Source organism: Strongylocentrotus purpuratus, unplaced genomic scaffold, assembly GCF_000002235.5.
Source record: "Strongylocentrotus purpuratus isolate Spur 01 unplaced genomic scaffold, Spur_5.0 spur5_scaffold_11, whole genome shotgun sequence".
Taxonomy (NCBI): domain Eukaryota; kingdom Metazoa; phylum Echinodermata; class Echinoidea; order Camarodonta; family Strongylocentrotidae; genus Strongylocentrotus; species Strongylocentrotus purpuratus.
The window spans coordinates 11,989,576-12,011,823 of NW_022145596.1; the positions used below are offsets into that span (position 1 = coordinate 11,989,576).

Genomic DNA, 22,248 nt, shown 5'->3' on the forward strand with positions numbered 1-22,248 from the left:
ATCATTATTATTATTATTATCTTCAATAAGTTTTTTCTTTTCCTTATCGGCCTGTAAATATTACTATTTTAACTTATTAATTGTGTAGGCCTACATGTCTGTCGGGGACCCCACTGGAAATAAGCTCTCGAGCTTTCGTTGATTATCCTGTTCAAGGTGACTTAATTTTGACCTGTTGTTCTTGTATATTGGTGTATGTTGGGCTTGGCGAATAAAAATCAATCAAACAATCAATTAATCAATCGATTCGTATCATGATGATGAAATTGATGATGATAATGAATCAAGCTACAGTAAATCTGTAATTGGGATACATGTACGCACACTGTCCTTTCTTTTGTTCTTGATGCCACGCCAAGTGCCACGCCCACCTATTGCGCAATTCTTGATCATGTGATATCTATCGCGATAACTTGTGTACACGATTATCGATCAATTCTCACATGACCTGCGAGACTCTTGTTCAAGATGGACGTGAAAACCGTATTAAGCGTTTTATTTTTGCTGTCTATCAGCTGGGCCAATGCTCAAGATTTGCCGCCGGTAAGAATTTCAAGTTTTATGCATTTTGCTTCAAATTTACAGTACATCACTCCAAATTCGAGGCGACGACTTGACCATATTACATGTATTACAAAAATACAAGCGTGGGGACGGACGGGGCGGGGATCGGGAAGCGTCCGCCGAGAGGCGAGGCGGCGAGATGCGCTCCTAATGGGGAGCCCTGCAGGGCCCTGTAATATGTCTGCGCACCTAAAGTTTGACATGAAATTGACAGGGTTTTCTTTTAAATTCCTCTAATTATTAATCTGATATAATTCCTTGTATTCAAAAGAGTAAGGCAAGAATTACAAACTTAACCATATGCATACAACTTCAAGGATACAAATGCAGATAGTCACTCTAGCCCACTCCAGCTAAGCATAGACTGATAGAGAGCAAGGGGCCGTTTCTCGAAACCAACTCCATGACAGTCATATCTTTGTCGGCGACCTACGGAGATGTCATGAAGCGGATAAACCGTTTCACAAAGCCATGACAGACATGATATCGATATATCGCGATACTAGCAGCTCAAGAACATAGTCTTTGTCACGATCCATTTGATTTATCAAGAATAACCCAAAACAAGTTTTGGGGCTAAAATTGTTCAAAAAGAAATATATACATATAAATTCTCCTAAAATAAATAAAAAATAGTGTCATTATCATATTTACATCATCAAACGATTTGCATATTTCTGTAAAGACTCTTAAATTGAAGAAAAACCGGTGAGTGTTTTTTTTTTGACAGTCGAATCAAAAGTTAGTTGAAGGATACCGTAATGTGATAGTTTATCAATACGTACTTTTTTGTTTATTGTGACGAGGAATTTTAGGCAAAATGTCTTTTCTCAGCCAGTTTTTATTCTAGAGTCTCATAAATACTAGTTATATAATTGATTTGATATTGAAAATATAATTTGGAAGAAGTAATTAGAGAGGGAATAATAATGCACATAGGCCCCAAAGGTATGACGGTATCCTAAGAAAAGACTATGGATCGACTATGGAAAACGGTGTGTAACATTCTTACCTCTCTTATTTATATGTTATAGTTTAATGATTTGTGATTTAATGTTTATATTCAGCTTTTTAAAGTTTCTGTATAATTTGTATTCTCACTTTTGTATATTTGCATTTCGCATCCGAGAGAATTACGTACCGAACTCGTCTATATATTTCTCAAAATGATAGTGAAACTAATCGTCCATTTCGCGGCCCATGGAATGGCAACAAACTGACTTGTGATGGCGCTTTACAGCAATTAAAAAGATATGACAGGTTCGGAGCAGTGACAACTCGCTTGTCGCGGAAGTTGTCGCTCATCTTGGCAAAGACGGCTTCGTGAAACACTTAGCTGACAAGTTGCGCGACAGTGGCGAGATGTCGTTGATCTTGTAGTTATGACGGTTTCGAGAAACGGCCCCCAAGAGTCAATGCTAATGCGTATTGACCTCTAGCACTGCATGCTTGCTGTGAGGCGGGTATTATTATACCTATACACGAATATACACACCACACAATTTCGCATAGACTGTACACAATTATGTCGATGCAGCTGTAAGCAAAGTTTGACACTAGACTTACAATTTGAATTTTTTAATTATTTTTTTTAACATCAGTAAGTTAAAAAAAATGTATTTTACTGCTATTTAGGTGTCATCAATTGTCACTAAAGTACCGATTTCGAGTGAAATCAGTTGAGTTTTGTACAGTGGTGTTTAAAATGTTGAGAATCAAAAGCACAGCTTTTACTACACAGCCAGGATAGTGATGCTCCTATGTGTGCTCTAGCCATGTAATGATGTATTTCTATTTGGCAAGAAGTACAAACTTAACCATACCGTATATGCATACAAGGCTATGTAAACTTTATCTCTCTCTATTAGGAGATTTGTAACATCTGTAGGCATTGAGGCCAGACTTGGTTTTCTAAAGCAGAACATATCCCTAAACAAATTAGATTGATTTTTTCAGTTGAATGGGAAATAAACTTGGATCTCAAGTTCTCAACTGCTTCATTTTTGTGAAATAAGTTCCCTGCATGCTTTTTAGAATCTCAGTAGTACCCTGAAGAGGAGGCGCGGTGGCTCAGTTGGTAGAGCAGTAGTCTCGTAATCCGGTGACCAGAGTTCGAAACCAAGTCGATGCGCTAGTGCCCTTTGGTATCCTCATTTACCAGGTCCCTCAGAGAGGACCTAAAGCCGTCGGCTGTCTGGTTGCTTACTAACAAGCATTTATGCTTTCTTACTCTTAGCAGCCAGGTAAAATAAACACCACCAATAACGTGGCCAGACTCGCCTGCTCTGAAGAAGGACAGATGTTCATATTTATTTCAGTAGATGATTGGCAAGACATTGATCTACATTTGCCACACTCCACCCAGTTGAAGTAAATGGGTACCTGGTAGGAATTTATTCCTTAAAATGCTAGAGCGCCGTATGGCAGCCGTGCTAAAGCCAGGGTAATAATCGGGAGCGCCAGGAGGGTCAAATCTGACTGACATGAGTGCTATACAAGAACCCACTATTATTATTATTATTTTTCCTACATCATTGATCTTGCAGTTCACAGAGGATTGTCGTAGTGATGCATATCCACCCCCGGTTAAGGACAAGGTGGGGACCTATGTCCTGAATCTGGACCAAGCACCAGAGGACAGATGGACCGGTCTTGTAAAACCATTGACAGAGAAGGTATTTTTCAAAGGATGTAGTGAACTGACTTCTGATGCTAATAAGAAAGAATGTTGCAACTTTTCAAATTTACAGTACTTGTGGTAATCAGTCACAATCATGTCGTAGCATTTCAAAATTGACAATGTACTTGCGTTATTTAGGCTCATATGAATATACACTTAACCATGTGACTGAGCATAAGTTTTGGATAAAGATAATTATTTTACTAAATTTAGAGTACAATCTTTGGGTTAACCAAAATTTGGTATTGACAAAGTTTACTCAAGTTGCATTTGATGATAGGTGTGATTGCAAAATATTACAGTTGTCTTTTACTACCTGTGATGTGCATTTTATTTAATGTCATCGTTTAACAATGTTAAATCTGAGATGCACGGCCATACGTGTTATCAGTGTCTGTGATATGGTGTAATATTGAAGCTCTACAAAAATCGCGCTTCAAAATGATCAAGAAGTGCCTCAAAAAAGTAAAAATCTTTGAGTGATCGGTTTTACCATATTCATTTTCCCCTGTAGACTGTAGTGTTATGAGAACCGTTAGGCAAATGCAAAATTTGGTTTCGATTTCCAATCATAAATAACTTGATAATCAGTCATGGGGTTCCTGACTGACCTAAAGGTTTACAATTATCATTGCAGCATGAGCTAAATCCAGGATTTTGTTTCAGAATCTGAGACAAAGTTACCAGATCCCTTTAATGTATTAGTGATTACAGAATGTGATTTACAGCTGCTTTACTGCCAGTGTATCAGGCATACAGCAATATAGTTTTGGTGTAGACATAATAAATGCATATTTTCTTTCAATTGTCATATTGCAGTTAATCGTGTTGATTCAAGACATCAAGGATCTAGTCGGAATCTTTGTTAATGAGACAAAGGCAGTTGATTATTTGGATGAACTCCTGGTAAGTGCCTCTTTGAATTCTCCTCTTCTGCTTTATATTATAACTCACATTTTCTGTTTAGCTATTGAGTGTTGAATATAAAGACCAAGGTAACTTGAGCTGGAGTATACATGAAGAATCAAATCATTTCAATTAAGTTAAAATTACTTAGCAGTGTTGATAGCATTTATGATTTAAGTGAATAAGTATTTCATTATAAGTACATGTGGTACAACAGGGACCCGTTTCACAAAGCCTTTTTTCAATGAAAAATGACAAATATCAGTGACAAATCTGCTGATAACCAATCAGAAGCAAGGATTTCAGTAGCTTATAACAAATACTGTCATTTGTCACTGATGACAAGTTTTGTGAAACGGGGCCCCTGATCCAAGGTAAAAATTGAATTTTTCTCAATAAGTTTTGTAGTCAATAAAAGAATATAATTTAGATACACTGTTCTCCATTAGGAATTTTATCTTTTTTTAAAGTTATTAAACATAGATAGAACTGTGCATAATCAACTGGGTAAAGTGGTAAACCCTTTCCTGTAAACCAACTAGGTAGATTGTTTATGAGGAATTACTGATTTCCACTAAGATTCGGTCTTGGAATTTAAACCCTCACCATGCACCTCCTTCGAAACTGAGTCACGTCTTTTGGATGGTGACGTTACATCCCCAGATGTAAATAATCATAACTGATTGATACATGTCTGTAAAAACCCAATACGCACACACACTCCAGTGTCGTGATATGATTATCACTAAAGGTATGATGAACCCTACATTCATTCCTGTGACATCACATTTGTGATGAATCTATCTATCCCAGGCCCCCATGGCAGATACCTTTCCAGAACCATATCCAGGAGAGCTCAAAGGCATTGCTAATGCTACAGGCATCCCACTTGGTAACACTTTCGCTTATTTCATTATTATTATTTTTTTTTTTGCTTTTGTTCCTTTTCTCATGGTTTCTTAATGATTTTAATAATTCATTCAGTAAGTCAGTCATTTATTTTCCATCTGAAGAATATATTGATATTTGTAAATACAAAAAGGGGGTAATAATAATGTATTAAATTGAGAATGAATCGATGTATAATATTCATTGATAGTTGATACACTATTGTTTTAATTCTAAAAGTGTTATTGTGTGTTTACACTCACACTTTGTCTTTAGTGATAATTCACCATCAAAATAGTAGATGCAAATATTGTTATGGGTACAGATTCTTATGTTTACAGAGTATAACAAAAGATATTCAAATTTACTTCCTTGAATTGCCAGATTAAAACATGTGTAGGGATGAAAAACAAAGGATGTCATTAGAAATCGTGGATGATACTCTTTATCCAGTTATCAACAAATTGAATTTGCCTTGTGCTATGTCAGGATTTTCAATGGTTGAGACATTACGTCTAGAATGCACCATCCCCTTTTTGTAAGATATCACATCCTTAGATTTTAAGCATTTTAATGATTGAACTTTGGATTGTGAAATTTCAAAGTAATCTTTTCAAGAATGGCAACTACTGTATATATTAAAGAATGGCAACATGTCATATTTTCCTACAGGTCAAGTTATTCTCTACAATGTTTTCTATGAAGTGTTCACTGTGTGCACTTCACTGGTAGTGGAAGATAAAACAGGTATATTGAAACATTTCTTTAAATCTCCATTCATAGATATCTTAATTATTAGTAGTAGTAGTAGTAGAAGTGGTAGTAGTAGTAGTAATAGTAAGTAGTAGTAGTAATAATAATAACTAGACATATAATACTTGTTTGGAACAAGTATAGGTGGGCTGGTGCACTAAAATTTGAGACAAAATAGAGCAAAAGTAAGTGAGATACTGCTAAAAAACAATGTCATGTAGATTAATGATGTGAACGAATTTCACCTTCCATAGGCATAACACGCAACTTAAGAAATTTCTGATATGTGCCCTTTAATCGTAATTTTCACTATGATGACGTGATCAAAATGAAAAATTGTGATTACTGAGCTAGTAGAAAATTGTCTTAGCTACAACATATCAAAATTTGGAAGAAAATCAATCAATATTTACAGAGATACAATCAATTTTTCATAAATATGCTGACGTCATAATATGCAAATTCGTATTTTGAGTTTCAAGGCCATTATGATGATGTCACGATACACTTAATGGCCAAATGAGACATGGAATCATACCTCCGACTCATACTCTATCTAAATATGAAAACAAATTGAAAATTCATTCCAAAGAGCTATAATGGATTTTGTATAGGCATGTTTTTGCCCATATATGCTATGTATTAAAAGAGCTCGCGCGCACAGACATTTATCTTGAATTGACGCTCATCTTGTTATTAATGGTCATAAAGAGATAAACATGGTATCAAATTCCTCGAAAAAATATGAGAAATATCATGAAAGAAAAAAAAATGGCGATTCTATGTTTTGTAATGGTGTTACGCGCGAAAACGCGCGCGCATGCGCGTGTGCGCGATTTTTTATAAAATGCTTAAAATGACTTAAAACGTATGCAAAATAAATTTGAGACGATTTTGAGCATTATGAAATTTTTCGCGCGGACGTACGCGCACGCGCGCGTTTTTTGACCTGAAATTGACCGGACTGATATTGACCTTGATCATGATAAATATGAATGAGAAATTACTTTTGGTTATGAAGATATGATCATGAGTTAATTTTCAGAAAATTTCACAAAATGGCGCCTACATGACGTCATCAGTCAAGGTCAAGGTTGAAAACATTATTGTCATTTCTCTATATGCCTATACATATGTGTGCCAAATTTCAAGTGATTTGATTCAGACAATTTCAAGTTATCTTGCTAACAAAAAAGTGGTGAGAATTAAGAAAAATAAACTAGATTTGTAATACTTGTTTGGAACAAGTATAGGTGGGCTGATCCAACAAAAATTGAGACAAAATAAAGGGTACATTTGAGATAGCTTTTTGTCTCAGCTACAACATACTCGAAGTTCAGCGTAAATGAAGCTAAAACGATGTAGAAATTGCTCGCGAAAGATGGGAATGTAGAATCGAGTTTTGAGAAAAAGTCATGTCCCATAGAGAATACACGCAAAATGTAATAAATTGACATGCCTCCTTTAATCGCAAAAAGACGCCATGATGCCTTTGTCAAAATGAAAAAAAATAGTTACTATATTTGTAGCAAATTGTCTCAGCTAGAACATATCAAAATTTGGAAAAAAATCGATCAATATTTACAGAGATACAATCAATTTTCCATAAATATGCTGACGTCATAATATGCAAATTGGAATTTTGAGTTCGGAGGCCATTATGATGACGTCATGAGTTAATTGAGGGTCAAATGAGACATGAAACAATATCTCCGAATCATACTCTATTAAAATATGAAAACAAATTGGGGTCACCTTGCATCCTAAAGAGCTACAATGGATTTTGTATAGGCATTTTTTTGCCCATATATGCTATGTATTACAAGAGCTCGCGCGCACGGAAATTTTTGTTAAACGGTCGATTATTCCGTTATTAATAGTCATAAAGAGACAAACATGGTATCAATTTGTTTGTAAAAATATGTGGAATATTATGAAAGAAAAAAATGGCGATTCTATGTTGTGCAATAGTTTTACGCGCGAAAACGCGCACGCATGGGCGTGTGCGCGATTTTTTTATAAAGTGCGCGATTTTTTATAAAATGCTTAGAATGGCCTAAAACGTATGCAAAATAATTTTGAGACGATTTTGAGCATTTCAAAATTTTGCGCGCGCATTGACGCGCGGACGTACGCGCACGCGCGCGTTATTTGACCTGAAATTGACCGGACAGATATTGACCTTGATCATGGTAAATATGAATGAGAAATATCTTTTGGTTATGAAGATATGATCATGAGTTGATTTTCGTAAAATTTTACAAAATGGCGCCTAGATGACGTCATCAGTAAAGGTCAATGTTGAAAACGTTATTGTGCTTTGTACATATGCCTATACATATGTGTGCCAAATTTCAAGGCTTTTGATCGAGCCATTTCTAAGTTATCCTGCCAACAAAAAAGTGGTTAGAAATAAGAAAAATAAATAATAATAAATAAATAAATAAATAAATAAAGGCAATTCTAACGAAATTATAAGGTGGTCTGTACGTTATACAGCCCACCTGATAAATAATAAATAATAAATAATAAAGGCAATTTTAACAAAAATATAAGGTGGTCTGTATAAGTTACAGCCCACCTGATATTAATAATACAGCATAATTATTATGCGCCATCAATCTAGTAAACTATTCTGAGGCGCAGAGGGATATAATTAGAATGAGATACATAGATTAATGGAGTAGTACTAGTACTAGAAGTAGTACCATAATACAGGTAGTTTTTTAAGTAGTTGTAGTCGTAGTAGTAGAAGTAGTAGAAGTAGTAGTAGTAGCAGTAGTAGTAGCAGTAGTATTAGTAGTAATAGTAGTATTAAAACCTTAAAGTTTCATACATGTATCTCTTTCTCATCCTATGTCCTCCTCTGCTATCCCTCTCTTTCCCTTTTTGCCAGAAATATTTGTATAATTTATGTTAAAGAAGCGTGGGTATATAGAGGGCAGCACACGAACGGACACACGGGAGTGTAATACCCGTTGGCTCAGTGTTATGTAATATGTAGTGATCGCCAAGTTGCCTACTTCAGGAACGACTGTATACCCACGCATGAACATCTTAATACAATATGATGAAGAAAATATAAGAATAGGAAGACAGTTGTCCCATTTGAAATTCAGTCAAGTATTTATGCATACCTTTACTTCTTTTACTAACTTACATGTAGTGTAGATGACACTAAGTTCATGTCAATTACTTTAATCTGCCTTTACGCAATCACTGCCTATGCAGCATTATATGCAATTTGATGAAATTATCTTTCGTGAATATCACAGGTTATCAGTGCCCTCAACAAGCACTTAATCAAACATGTATGCATGTGATAGCAATTTGTCAAAGTAATTATTTTAACCTACCCGGTACCTTATTTTGCTTATCTTCTTTATGTCAAAAGGAGATTTATTTCATGCCAGGAACCTGGACTTCGGACTCTTCCTTGGGTAAGTTTTTTCTGTGTTTTTTGTTTAATTAAGCTGAGATCAATGCATATAGATTTGTTTTAATTTGGTATCTATTTCATTGCCTTCGTTGTCCGATTCTCAAGTTCAAGTATAGTGTATAATAAGACTTTTTTTTGTTGGGGGGGGGGGGGGGGGTAAGAATCTTAAGTGCCCTCCCCATTGAGAGAAAATCCATTTTAAACATACTGGCCCGAATTCACAACGGAGGTCTGAGGACAAACCCGGTTTGATCAGACCAAGGTTTGTACAAACCTCGGTCTGAGCTCAAACCTGGTTTATTTTCAAACCCATTCCACAAAGGAAGGTTTGTATAAACCTTGGTCTGTAATTCCCAAACCTCCGACCAAGGTTTGTAAAACTAGTCTCAGCCATAGGGTTTCTAACATAATTTTTATGGGCTAGGGTTTAAATGTTAAGAATTGAAAAAACTGTTAAACTAAGCATTCTTAGTACGATCCAGACATCTTAATGAGCAATCTCGAAAAGATGATGATTAGAACATCTCTGAAATAAACTTTTGAATTGCATTTTCATGAATTAATCGAAGCAAACTGGCGCGCCGATGCAGAAAGTGCCCCACGTACTCACATTTGTGTGGTGCTGGTGAAGCACTCAATCTGACCCAGAATAAATTGACATCGGCACCTGAAAACCTTCGTTAGATAAATACATCTAAGGTTGTCAAGGGCTCTTTTTAATTAACTGTAAGAGTCTTATTGTTTTGGGGGTTACAAATTCTTATCAATAAAATCACCTAATAATAATAATAATAATAATGATTTAATATGAATTAAGTTTTTATTGTGATTAATATATTAATTCATTTGATTGCAATTGTTAATTACTATAGATCTATATAGTTATTTTGTTAGAATGGTCAATCAATTATTATTTTAACTAGTTCCCCGTTTGTTTCCCCAACTGGCTATTTGTTTCACATCAAAATTGTAACTGGTAAATGATTTGTTTCCATATAATATTAATTTTAAAAAAATTCCTCTAAGGCCATCTTTTCTTTCTCTCTCCCTCCCTGTCTCTTTCTCTGTCCCCGTCCCTCTCTCTTTCTACCCATTTTTGTTCTCTCTCCCTCCCTTTCTCTATTAATTCTTTTTCTTTCTCCCCTCTCTCTCTATATTCATCTTTCTCTCTCTCCCTCCCTGTCTCTTTCTCTGTCCCCGTCCCTCCTCTCTCTTTCTATACCCATTTTTGTTTTCTCTCTCTATTAATTCTTTTTCTTTCTCCCCCCTCTCTCTCTCTCTCTCTCTCTCTCTATTCATCTTTCTCTCTCTCCCTCCCTTTCTCTCTCTATTAATTTTTTTCTTTGTCCCCCCCCCCCCTCTCTCTCTATTCAACTTTCTCTCTCTCTCTCTCTTCTTCTTATTTTTTGCAATGAAACACATAATGCAAAACCATGCAAACTGCAAACACACACATCTGCACCCCCCCCCCCCAAAAAAAAAGGGGGGAGAAAGAGAGAGAGATAATCTGACACATATCTATTTCAGTTATCTTTGTAAATATATGAAAAAAAGAATATTGTATTTGTATTTTCATGTTTTACATAAATAATTGAGCATACAACACAATAGTAATCTACCGTTTGTTCAAACAATGCAGTTCACATTTGTAAATTTTGTAGCATGCTTATATGAAATATAGCCCACTAGAGGTTAAGAGAGGCTCTGGAAGGCCAATTAAAAGTCTCACTGTAGCGCTATTAGCAGAAAGAAAATCAGAAATACAACAAAATGGGTGACGAAAATTCAAATTTGCACATAAAAGTTCTTTAATTCTGACTTCGCTTAGTACAGTAAATAATATTTGTTCGAATACTCTCCCCTAGCTGCCAACCAAATAATTTATATTGACCCACCCCTCAACTCAGCAGTGTATACAATGCTAATTATAGTTAAATAGTTATAGTTTAATTACAAATACCGTCAGAGTGACAACAAATACTTATCAACTAAACATAACAAGAAAAATATTCAAAAATAATCAACAGTTCAACACCCAGGTTCTTGATGTAATGCTGCATAACTACGAAGTATTGTGGGAACACCAGGGAGGGGCCGTATTTTGAAATACTCTTAGTATTGATGAGGCATGGAACGTCCTCATCCTTGCATTTAATAAATATGCGCTAAATCACACATCTCCCTTTTTTGTGTGTGAAGTGTTAAAGCCCCACTGTACTACTTCTAGCTACTTGCTCCCTCTATATAGAAAACTTCCCCAATCTGTGCCTGTTAATCCCCCATGATCCTCTTTTTCTTATGTTAATTGAGAACTGAATTGATGAGATAGCCTCCCGTCAGTGACCTCGCTGGGTTGTCTAATCCTCTTTGGCTGAACTAGTACAGATGGCCTTTAAAGCACATCTGTGGTCGACCCTCTGAATGAAGAAATGGCTTCTGATGAGGCAGAGAAGGCATGGATACCTGCAAAATTGAATGGACAAAATAAACAATATCATAAACAATATTCTTAATTTCAACTTGTTCATTTTTTTTCTTGGAGGGGGGTGGGGAGGGGGGGGGGGTAATACTATAGAAAGGATACAATGTATTGTACACATAATCAGGAATTATTCAATCCTGTGTCACTAATACAAAAACTATGAGGTTCCACTTGACAACAAACTAATCAAGTTGCATCCAGATATCAAAAACATTAATTGTGATTTGTAAACTGAAATGTAAAAGCACATGAGCTCGTTTGAATTAATTACTTAATGCGAGTTGTTACTATATTACCAAATGAACATTCCTAACATGTCACATGTTGGCCAAATACAAAAAAGGAAACAAGATTGATTAAGAAAAAGAATAAACAAATGTTTTCATATAAAGAAATAATCTACCTACCCTATAGTCTATCTCCAAGAATCAACTGTTATTCATATGCCCTAGCATGAAGCTGTCAATTCAGTGCACACTCAGAAAAGATCCTGGCATCGTGGCTGCTACCAGTCCAGGCCACCTTGCAACGATACTAGTTATTTTCCCAGCATAATCACAGACAACCTGTCAATATGAAATAACATGTTGGCATTCATTAGTTATGAAAACTCACTCATTTCACACTTCAGATAGGCCGTGAAATGTATAAATTTCACTTGTTATTTATGGTAATTAATGCAAATGCAGTTGAATATGTGATAATTGCTTTTCAATATCTATTCATACAACAAAAATTGGAAGAAAATTCTAATTACCCTATATTTATTGACTGATGAAGTATTTCTTCATTTTTAACTCATGTTTTCATTGTTTATCTTGTAACAATGTAAACAAAAATAATTTCACTTTTAACAAAACATTTCCAGCCTAAAACAACAAATGCTTTGTGTGTGTGTGTGGGGGGGGGGGGGAGGGGGTACCCACTCTCGCATCTTTTTATTGGAAATGAACCTGTTTGTTTTTCTATAGTTTAAAATATATAGTGGTAATTGCCATTGATCAATTTGTTTCTCTTTGTTGTTTTTTCTTTCATTGATCAATGGCAAAAACAGTAGCCCAATTGCCATGGCCATCAACAAAATATCAGAAATCCAGAGGTCATATCCATATTGCCAATAGAAGGATGGAACAAGTTTTGATTTTTCAAATTTCCCTTTCGTTAAAAAGATATTAATGAGTGTTAGGATTTTTAAGTTTAACTATCCATTGGATATTCTTAACTGTGTACAAAGGCAGTGAAATGAGTACCTGTACGCGAATATTACTTTAATATCCATTTGGCCACTAGAAATCTTGCATTGGTCACCAATGAATTAGCATGGATGTACAACACACAAGACTGGAGAGTGTATATATCTAATGTGAAAATTTCGCAAGGTACAAAAAAAAGGTCTAAAGGGAAAGCCGTGCTGGATCCAGTCATGATGTATTCATTTATTCTCACCTGAACATCAATGGAGTACCTGTTCTTCCTATTGAAGTAGTACCTGGCTCTTGCCCCACCAGGGCTCCTGATGTAAACATGTGTCCCATCAACAGCAACTCCTGGAAATCTGCAGTACTGGAAAAACTGCTTCTGAATAGTAGTCACTATTTGCCTTGTTGTAACTTGTAGGAAACTTCATGACTTGTCCCTTTCTTCTGACAACAGCTTCGGAAACATCCCTCACTACTCTCCATTTGGCAAACAGATGAATATGACACGGCATGCCACCTCCTCACGGTGCATCCTTTAGATCGAATTACCTTTTTAAAAAAATTAAAAAACAAGCATTCAAATAAATCATTTTTTTGCTGGTTTATGCTATTATATTTTTACATCCCCAACTGTCACTGTCACTTAAAAAAAAAAAAAAATCCTGATTTCTAGATGTGGTGTGAATCAATTTAACGTAAAAGACAAAATCGTCTATGCCTTTTCTAATCTCCTTCACGGCTTCACCTTTTGTAAAATAAGTTTAAGTAGTTAAGTAGTTTGACACAAAACAAGAAATCACAAACCTGTTTCCAACACATAATCTGAATAATTTCCTCATGTATTAAAGCCAAATAACAGTATTGGGAAATGCCCCACACACAAATTATGAACATTAATGCTTCCATCACCTACAGTACCATGTAAAAGAATAAATATCATAACTAATCTATCAATGTATCGAATATGACAGAAAATGCTTAGAAATTGAATAAATTTATTTAAATGCACATGTGTATAGCATTGGGGGCTTGCACGGTCGTAGGCAAACCAGCGAAGCGGGGCAAACGAACAGTGAATTTAGGCGGTCAACATGAATTGAAATATTTCTGCATTTTAATAACGACACTAGGGTTGGATTTTACAACAGAAGCCCTTTTTTTGTATAGCTATGTTAACAATATTCATCAAGTAGTTTGGCCATGTTTTCAGCAACTTTCCCAATACAGAATTTGAATTCAAAGTAGCCTACCTCAATCTAAAACAAAAGGCTCATCATCCAGCGGGTTTTCCCAATCTCAGACTCAGAGGCCTCTGCCCGGTTGTGCTGCTATATATTCCTCCAGCTCCTCTTCCAGGTACACCAGCTAATTATGCTGAATCAGCTGCATTTCTACCATCTTTACTAGAGTGAAGATAAAATTAAACAAATGTTTAAACAATGTTTTTAAATTAAAGAAATGTTATTACTTGTGCTTGTGACTTTGTGGGTGATCCTTGCTCTGGAGACTAAGCCAGTTAATTAAGACAATCAGAACCAGATCTAAATTTAATAAAACTAAGCTTTGCTTGTCATGACTCATACTAGATCTAGTCATAGACAGAAATAGACTAACCGTCTGAGTGATATGGGTCATTTCTTTAATAAAAATAATATTAAAACTGACATTTGTTGACATTCTATAATCGGAGGTCTAGTGGAGCCAGACGTAGTCTCAGTGAACAACCGGCGATATAGAGAGACTGAAGCTTTTGGTCTATGCCTGTCAGTGTGATTCATTTTGGGGAACATTGGCATTGCTGATGCCATTTCAATTTCTATTTATTTAGGTACCAGTGTCAGTGAAACAAGTCAAGTGATGGACATCATTGCCAGGCCTATACTATCTAGGCTAGAGCCTGGTATTATTATCATTATCATGAATTTGTAATAACTAGTGTAGGTCTAGGCCTATTCTAATTGGCATGTGTCATGGCATTGCTGACAACAAGACGAAATTAAACATGACAGTCATACTGACATACTCAGATATAGCCTACTGTAGCCTAGGCCCGGCAAGGCCCAACTCCAGACCAGGGTCAGAGGGTGCGAGCTCCGCCGCCGCCTTGGGCGTTGGACTCGAGCTCCCTCGGACTCAGTCCCTGAACTCTGGAATTGAGAGGCCGTCGGATATGTAAACACCGAACATTTCATGGAAAAAAGGAAAGTTATAAAGCATATCACATATTGAAATGTCAGTAACGTGAAGAGTATGGATTCGACTACATGTACAGGTTTTATACTTACGATTTTAAGGAAAGGATCGAGAGATTGAGAGATTTCAATTGCACTAAAATCGGGCTGACCAGATACTATCGCAGATTGTTTTGGCGGTGAATTAATTGGATAAAATCAATCGAGCATAAATTATTTCCACCCAGTGCTGCATCCTGATTGGTTGATAGCTCTCAAACCAGGTTTGAGAAATTACAAACCTCCTATCTGAGCAGTCTGTAAATTTCGGGTCTGATGACGTACATAAACCTGGTCTGAGGACAAACCTTGCTTTGTGAAATGTAATTTCAGACCAAGGTCTGAACTCAAACCTGAAACGCGTCATATGACGTACATAAACCTTGGTCTGAGGACAAACCGGCTTTGTGAAATGCATTTCAGACCAAGGTCTGAACCAAGGTCTAAAACGCGTCATATGACGTACGTAAACCTTGGTCTGAGCTCAAACCTTGCTTTGTGAATTCGGGCCACTATGTTCCATTTGCAGCCAACATCAAATTCTGTAGAACGTTGCAGGAATTATGAACATGTCACATACCGTATGTCTGAGACATTTAAAAGTTAGCAGTGTCCTATTATTCAAATTGTGCAAGGAAACCTTTTTACTGTCTATAGACTTCACTGTCAGACACCATTGAGTGACTGACTGACTTCTTTTTTTTGGGGGGGGGGGGGGGGGGTAAGAACATACATGAAATGAGCTGTAAAGGGTACAATAGCATTTGTTTACATCAATAACCCAATTCTTGTAATGGCCAAAATTAAACTGATTGAATTACTTTAGTGATTGCAATCAATAAAGTCGATTTGACAACTAATGGTCCTTATTTCCCACTTAAAGAAATTTTCACGCCCTTTTGTTTTAAGGGAAGTTCTAAGTTAGTATTATCTTTTGAATGCTGTTGAAATTTAATCCTTCATTTTTGGACTACAAATGGGACATACGGTAGTACCTTTTGAATAGAATATAAGGGTAGATGAATTTAATTTGTTTTTGTTATTTAACTTCTCAGGGTTTTGATACATTTTGGGGAGAATGTGATTTTTTAATTTATTTAATTGTGTCTCCAAAATGGAACCCTGAAACTGTTAAACTGTTTGATAATTTGAGAACTCTGTATTTTCAAATGAGGAGACAATGGTATTATGCAAATAATCACCTATTATATTTAAGTTGATTGACCCTCAATAGAAATGACGGAAACAATTTGTAAAATTCCTGATTTTATTTATAAAAATTCTAGCACTTTGACAATTTGTTTCTTTCTTGAATAAGCCAATATCCCTGCAGTAAGTTGGTCTAGTGTTAAGCATCTGTGGTATATACAGTAAGCTCTCTGTGTACGCCTACAAACTGAATCTGATCGCACCAAAGTTACAAACTAAGTCCTGTCTTTTAGATAGTCACGTAAAAAATTTCGTTTCCTGACTTAAATAATCATATCTGGGGGGTGTTTCACAAAACTTGACATAAGTGACAAATTACAGTTTTTGTTATAAGCTACTGAATTCCGTGCTTCTGATTGATTATCAGCAGATTTGTCACTGATTTTTTTGTCATTGAAAAAAGCCTTTGTGAAACATCCCCCTGATCAATACACGTCTGTAAAAACCCCAATATACACACACACACACTGACACTTTTATTTTACGTCCTTCCAGCTGGGATGCAAAGAACAGCACCTGGGCCCTGACGGAGCGTCTTCGACCATTGATCATCAACGTAGACTACCAGCAGGGCGGGAAGACCGTTGGCAAAGGGGTCCACTTCGCAGGATATGTAGGCATGATCACAGGCATGAAACCAGTAAGAAATTGTATAAAGTTCTCATGAAGTAAATGGATGCCTAAAATGTGCTGGCAATGCAACTGTGCAGTAAATACTATCAATGTATATGTAGAGTTTTTTTGTGTAGTTTCATATCTAGTTAGAGATATTTATGACTTCCAATGGCTTTGCGTCATGGCAGTTAATATCCCTTAGGAACACATTAACAATCATGTACCTTTTTTTAGATCCCTTCATATATTTTTTCTCCCCGTCATCCCTCTTCAACTACATGTACAGGTCTCATCCATATAAAAAATTGTTCCAGAAAAACTTGAAAAACCTTTTGTATGTCAAAATCTGTCGGTTAGTTCCCATATTTTTCTCATTGTTATCCATTTAATTTGATATATATTTAGTTTGCCTCACGAAGGTTTTCTTTGTTTTTAGGCACATTGAGCATTCTTGAGAATGGATATAAATGCACGAGACATGTCGCTATTATTATCAATATTATCATAGTAAATAAGGAGGGCCTACTTGGTAGAAAAACATCTTTTTAATGCTGTAAGCACCAAAATTGTTAAACCAGGGTAAAATTGGAATACTGTAGCACTTTGTATGATTGATATAAATACTTCACAAGAAGCCAATTGTCATTGTTATTGGTTATATTTGTACTTTTGTTCCCTCGAAGGGTGTTCTGTCGCTGTCCATGAACGAGAGATTCCAGGCTGAGGGTGGTTTCATCGGCATCATTGAGTGGGTCCTTGGCCAGCGTGACGGGCAGTGGATGGGATTCGTGCTCCGGGATGCGGTTGTCAAGGCAACAGAGTAAGTTATAAACGTTAAGGTTTCATGGTCAATTAGATAAGTCACTGGACCCATGGCCCACGTTCAATTGCGTTGAAATTGTGTCACATAACTAATATCCTTTGGCAAGACACTAATTTACTTTTGTCACTCTACATAGAGGTGAAGTAAATGGGTACTGTGCAAGAAGAAGTGCCTTCAATGATTCAGCACATTATGGTAGCTGAGAAAAAGCAATGGTAATAATATAGCACAGTACTTTGCAACCACAGGAAAAGGTGCTATTATTATTAACCTACATGTTTGTCTACCCCTCAGCAGAACCAGTAAATGATGTTTCTTTGAAAATTTCATAGATATGTAAAGAATGATCTTGAGACTGGGTTATAGATGTCTCAGGTCTGATGTCAATCTGGAGTCTCATGCAAAATGAATAAAATCAAAAAAATTCCCCTGGTTATGGTCTTGTTACCTCTGGAGTAGGACTTTACCTGTTGGTACATGCTGCATTTGTTTGATTTAGTATGAGTAAAGTTAAAGCAATAGAATTCCCACTTTGATATTTAACCTTAATTCAATATCCTGTAATTCTAAAAAGGCATTAAGGATAACTATTGTGTTACAATATGTTGAATTCAACAGCTTTAATTCTACTCTGCAATACCTGACTTCGGTCGATCTGCTTGCTCCCGGCTACATCATCCTTGGTGGAAACTCAACTGGACAGGGCGCCATAATTACAAGATCTATCGGCACCAAGGCAGATGATGTCAAAATGTAAGCTCCCAGACTGACAATTGTGTTTTCGACAATCTAAATTTTAATAAATGCTCTTCAAAATAGACTAACGGTATACATGTATGTGCAAGTCTGTGTAATGTTTCCCATATCACATATATCTTTGTGATAGTCATACCAAAAAATTATTGTTGGGCAATTTCATATTTAAAAAAACATCTCTTTCATCTAGATTGTGCACACATTGTGTGCGGGCAAGCACTGAATCCAATGACCGGGGTAATAGTATATCTGTAAAGATCTTAGAGACATTGTATTAAGCGCTATATAAAAGTGGAATATTATTATTATCTCAATCAGTATAATAATACATTCATTTCACATTTGTGCATGTAAATGATAGTCACTATTGTATCAGTCATGACTTAATTGTTATAGCCTAGAAAGAAAATTGTGAATTTTATTTCTTGAAAACCTGAATTTGGGCAACTACAGGTATGCTTTTATGACAGTTTTCTCTACCGATCAATGTCACATCACTTGAATCTGTGCGTTTCTTTCTTTGCACTGAAAGGTTGAACCCTTCCAATGGCACATGGTACCTCGTGGAAACGAACTACGACAACTGGGAGAGCCCTCCTTTCTTTGATAATAGAAGAGCACCAGCCACTAAGTGTATGAACACCATGACTCAGGCGGTAAGATCTCCATATTATTAAACCCCTTGCCTACAGGAATCGGGACGTACTGTATTAAGCCTATGGTAATTAATTAATTTAGTAGTCGATGTATTAAATACATTCTACCACTTTTTTTCTCTGTAATTTGGGATGATGCATCATTGTGTGGAAGAGGAAGAAATCTTGTGATGGTCATGTTGGTGCGACTGGGGTTTGAGGTCTTTTAGGTTTGTATTAAAAGCCCAAACCATGTAGTATACTCATCAATGGTTATAATCCTGTGAAGGTTTCTGTTTCTTTGCGAATTAGAGTGTCATAGCATATATTTAATAGACTAAAACTGTTCTTGTACCTATCATGATGTTCATGATGTTTTCATAGAACCCTGGACTAATTATTCTTTTGATATATTTTTCTTGTTATATCACAGAATGTTGGACTGAAAGGAATTTTCAACGTACTCTCTACAAAGCCTGTCAGAAATCTTGTAAGTAAAAATGTGAACTGTGCGTTCTTGAAGCTTGCATCTCATTATTAATTATGTTTTATGCTTAATGGGCTCTGCTCCTGTACAAGTCTCTGTGATCTTTAAAGCTCATTCAAAATGTGGGCCCTGGTGTGCATGATCAGTGTATAAGCACTAGATTAGATCATCATAATGTCAAAGGCCAAATGTCACAGAGGTCAAAATTACTTTAACTCCAGGAGGCTTTACACATATCGCAACATATCAAGAACCAAACATGACTTTAAAACATTTTACAACTATATGCCTCACTAGTGTGAGATGATCTATGTAGATTTGCAGCCATCAAGTCAAACACCTTGTATCAGTTAATTTCCTGTAGTCCTTTTGTCGTCTTTAATTCACCCTCCTTTGTTCACATTTTTTCTCATTGGTGTATTGTATTTCCTTTTTTGTCTCTTATTTTTGTTTTGTGCTGTTGTCTTCTCGATGTTAACAACTGTCTTTTTTATGTTTTGTCTTTCCCCAGCTAACAACCTATACAGCTCTGATGCATGTTAGAAGTGGAACCCTCGACACCTATCTGCAATACTGCCCTCAACCCTGCTTTCCCTGGTAAACTATCTCATGAACTGGATTTGATGAACAACCAACAAATTGAAATACCTCCTGTATCAATAAACACTACAAAAATTGACAGAAAAAATAGTGATCGTGTTTGGAAATCTTCATACTCGTTATGAGTAATACAGATGGCCTAAAAAGTTGATTTCATGAGTGCATGATTTTGATGCCAAATCAAACTCAAATAAGGTTCAACACCAGTTTTTGGATCACTTTGTGAGGCTTATGTCTACATCAATACTCATTAGTCTAAAAGTTATTTGAATCTAAGATTATCGAGGAGGGAAACATCTACTGTTTCAAAACTAGTTTCTGAGGAATATTTCTATTAGTTGATGATCTAACCTCGTCTTTCAAATTTGACAAAGCTCTTCGACTATGTTGAAGAATCAGATTTGCTAAAAGCAGTCTTATTTGATTGGTTGTGAGTTTTTACGCGAATAAATAAATACAAGCAGAATTTATCTCTATTTCTATGAAGTTTACTTTGATTTGAACTGTAGCCAGTAATTAAGGCTATACTAGATGTTAAAGATAATGCTTAAGTATTTTACTTTATAATATTAATTTGATATCCAAATGTTTTGTAGAAACCAACAACAAAAAGCAATGCGTGATTTACAATGAGCCATAAACGTATGCCAGGAACTTATACCATAGCATTATGTTAGAAGTCAGTTAACTTAAAATCAAATTGAATTAAAATGATATATTAATTATTTTTCTGATGTAAGGCTATCATTAGAGGAAAAAATTTGTACACTTCATTTGAAAGCTTGCTATATAATATTGAAATAGACTTTTGTGATTGAATGTAGGTAAGTTACAATGCCTTATACATATTTAGCGTTGTACTAGGAAAAGTATTGATATAAATATTTTTGATACAGTTTAAAGGATGTCGATGGATGGATTAAATGTTGAATCTAAATGATGTCTAAAAGAAATTTCTGTGCCGTAAATCATATTTGCAAACGCAAAATGGCAGTCATGTACTGGGAAGATGTACTTTGTGTGAATGATTGAAGGAGTTAAAAATTGTTAGATCACAAAGTTTACTTATATCATGACAAGAATGAATACAGTGCCTCAGATAATTTCTTTGGAATGTACTGGTTTTCTCGCAGAATTTAGATATCTTCTTAGTGAATTAATATAAGGTACCAATTAATTAGTTTCAAATCATTGGCTCATATTCTTGGAAGCTATTCAACCAGGGGCCCATTGCATGAAACTTACCATTTCTGGTAACTTTCATGGAAACCTTGATTTGATTGGTTGTTGGTTGAAGTTGCAATGGTAGTTTTTCTATTATTGGCAAAGTTACCATCAATGGCATTAAAGTTTTATGCAACCGAGTTCAGGTTGGTTAGGTTTGAAACCAAGTACCCACCTAAATGTTTGGAGTTACTTTATTGATTTACAGAGTGCTAAATGTCGGCTTCTACATCCGCTACAAACCAGATACAATCTGTAACTAGATGGAAAAAAGAAATAGAAACATACCTCTATGAAATTTATTTCCTGATTTTCATTTCTTTACCAAAATTCTTTTTTTTTCCTAATTCGTTATTTAACTCAAGTAACTTTTTAAGAGCTCAGGTATACACTTGGCCTTCCGTACATGAGAGAACTCAGTTTAGCCACATGTAATTTCAACTGATTTCAAGAATATGAACCATTAATATGATATTTTGATACTAGTTGGTTTTTAATGTGTAAAATATTTTATATTGACGATTTTGAAGAATATATATATAATGATATTATGTGTATATAAAGGATCACATGAATTTCCATTAGAAAAATTATGTTATGTTTAATGTTCTTAATTGTTGGTTATGTTTTCCATTTGATATCCGTGGTACAAAATTTTTGTGATTATATTTTCTCAGATTGATGTAATATTTTGTATGAATGTGATAATGATGTGAAATCTTAACTCAGCGGATAGTTAATGTGGTAAATGTCAACA

At 35.6% G+C, this 22,248-nt stretch overlaps 1 protein-coding gene and 1 long non-coding RNA gene across 3 annotated transcripts; one reads left to right on the plus strand and one right to left on the minus strand.

Moving 5' to 3' along the window:
- Positions 1 to 411: 411 nt before the first annotated feature.
- On the plus strand, positions 412 to 22,081 carry LOC579635 (acid ceramidase). Its single transcript, XM_779739.5, has 12 exons — positions 412 to 543; positions 3,111 to 3,239; positions 4,064 to 4,150; positions 4,964 to 5,042; positions 5,711 to 5,785; positions 9,186 to 9,231; positions 16,847 to 16,991; positions 17,650 to 17,786; positions 18,408 to 18,542; positions 19,078 to 19,201; positions 19,614 to 19,670; positions 20,179 to 22,081. The coding sequence occupies exons 1-12, from the start codon at positions 469 to 471 to the stop codon at positions 20,266 to 20,268; spliced, it is 1,179 nt and encodes a 392-aa protein (XP_784832.2). The 5' UTR covers positions 412 to 468; the 3' UTR covers positions 20,269 to 22,081.
- Positions 11,530 to 15,283, minus strand: LOC115922227. 2 transcript variants are annotated; one of them, XR_004063371.1, is made up of 4 exons: positions 14,162 to 14,267; positions 13,159 to 13,460; positions 12,120 to 12,278; positions 11,530 to 11,693 (listed from the first exon to the last, which is right to left on the minus strand). It is a non-coding gene; the product is annotated as an uncharacterized LOC115922227 (long non-coding RNA). The 2 variants fall into 2 exon arrangements; XR_004063372.1 differs by lacking the exons at positions 13,159 to 13,460; positions 14,162 to 14,267 and adding an exon at positions 15,197 to 15,283 and having other exon boundaries at positions 11,531 to 11,693.
- Positions 22,082 to 22,248: the final 167 nt, after the last annotated feature.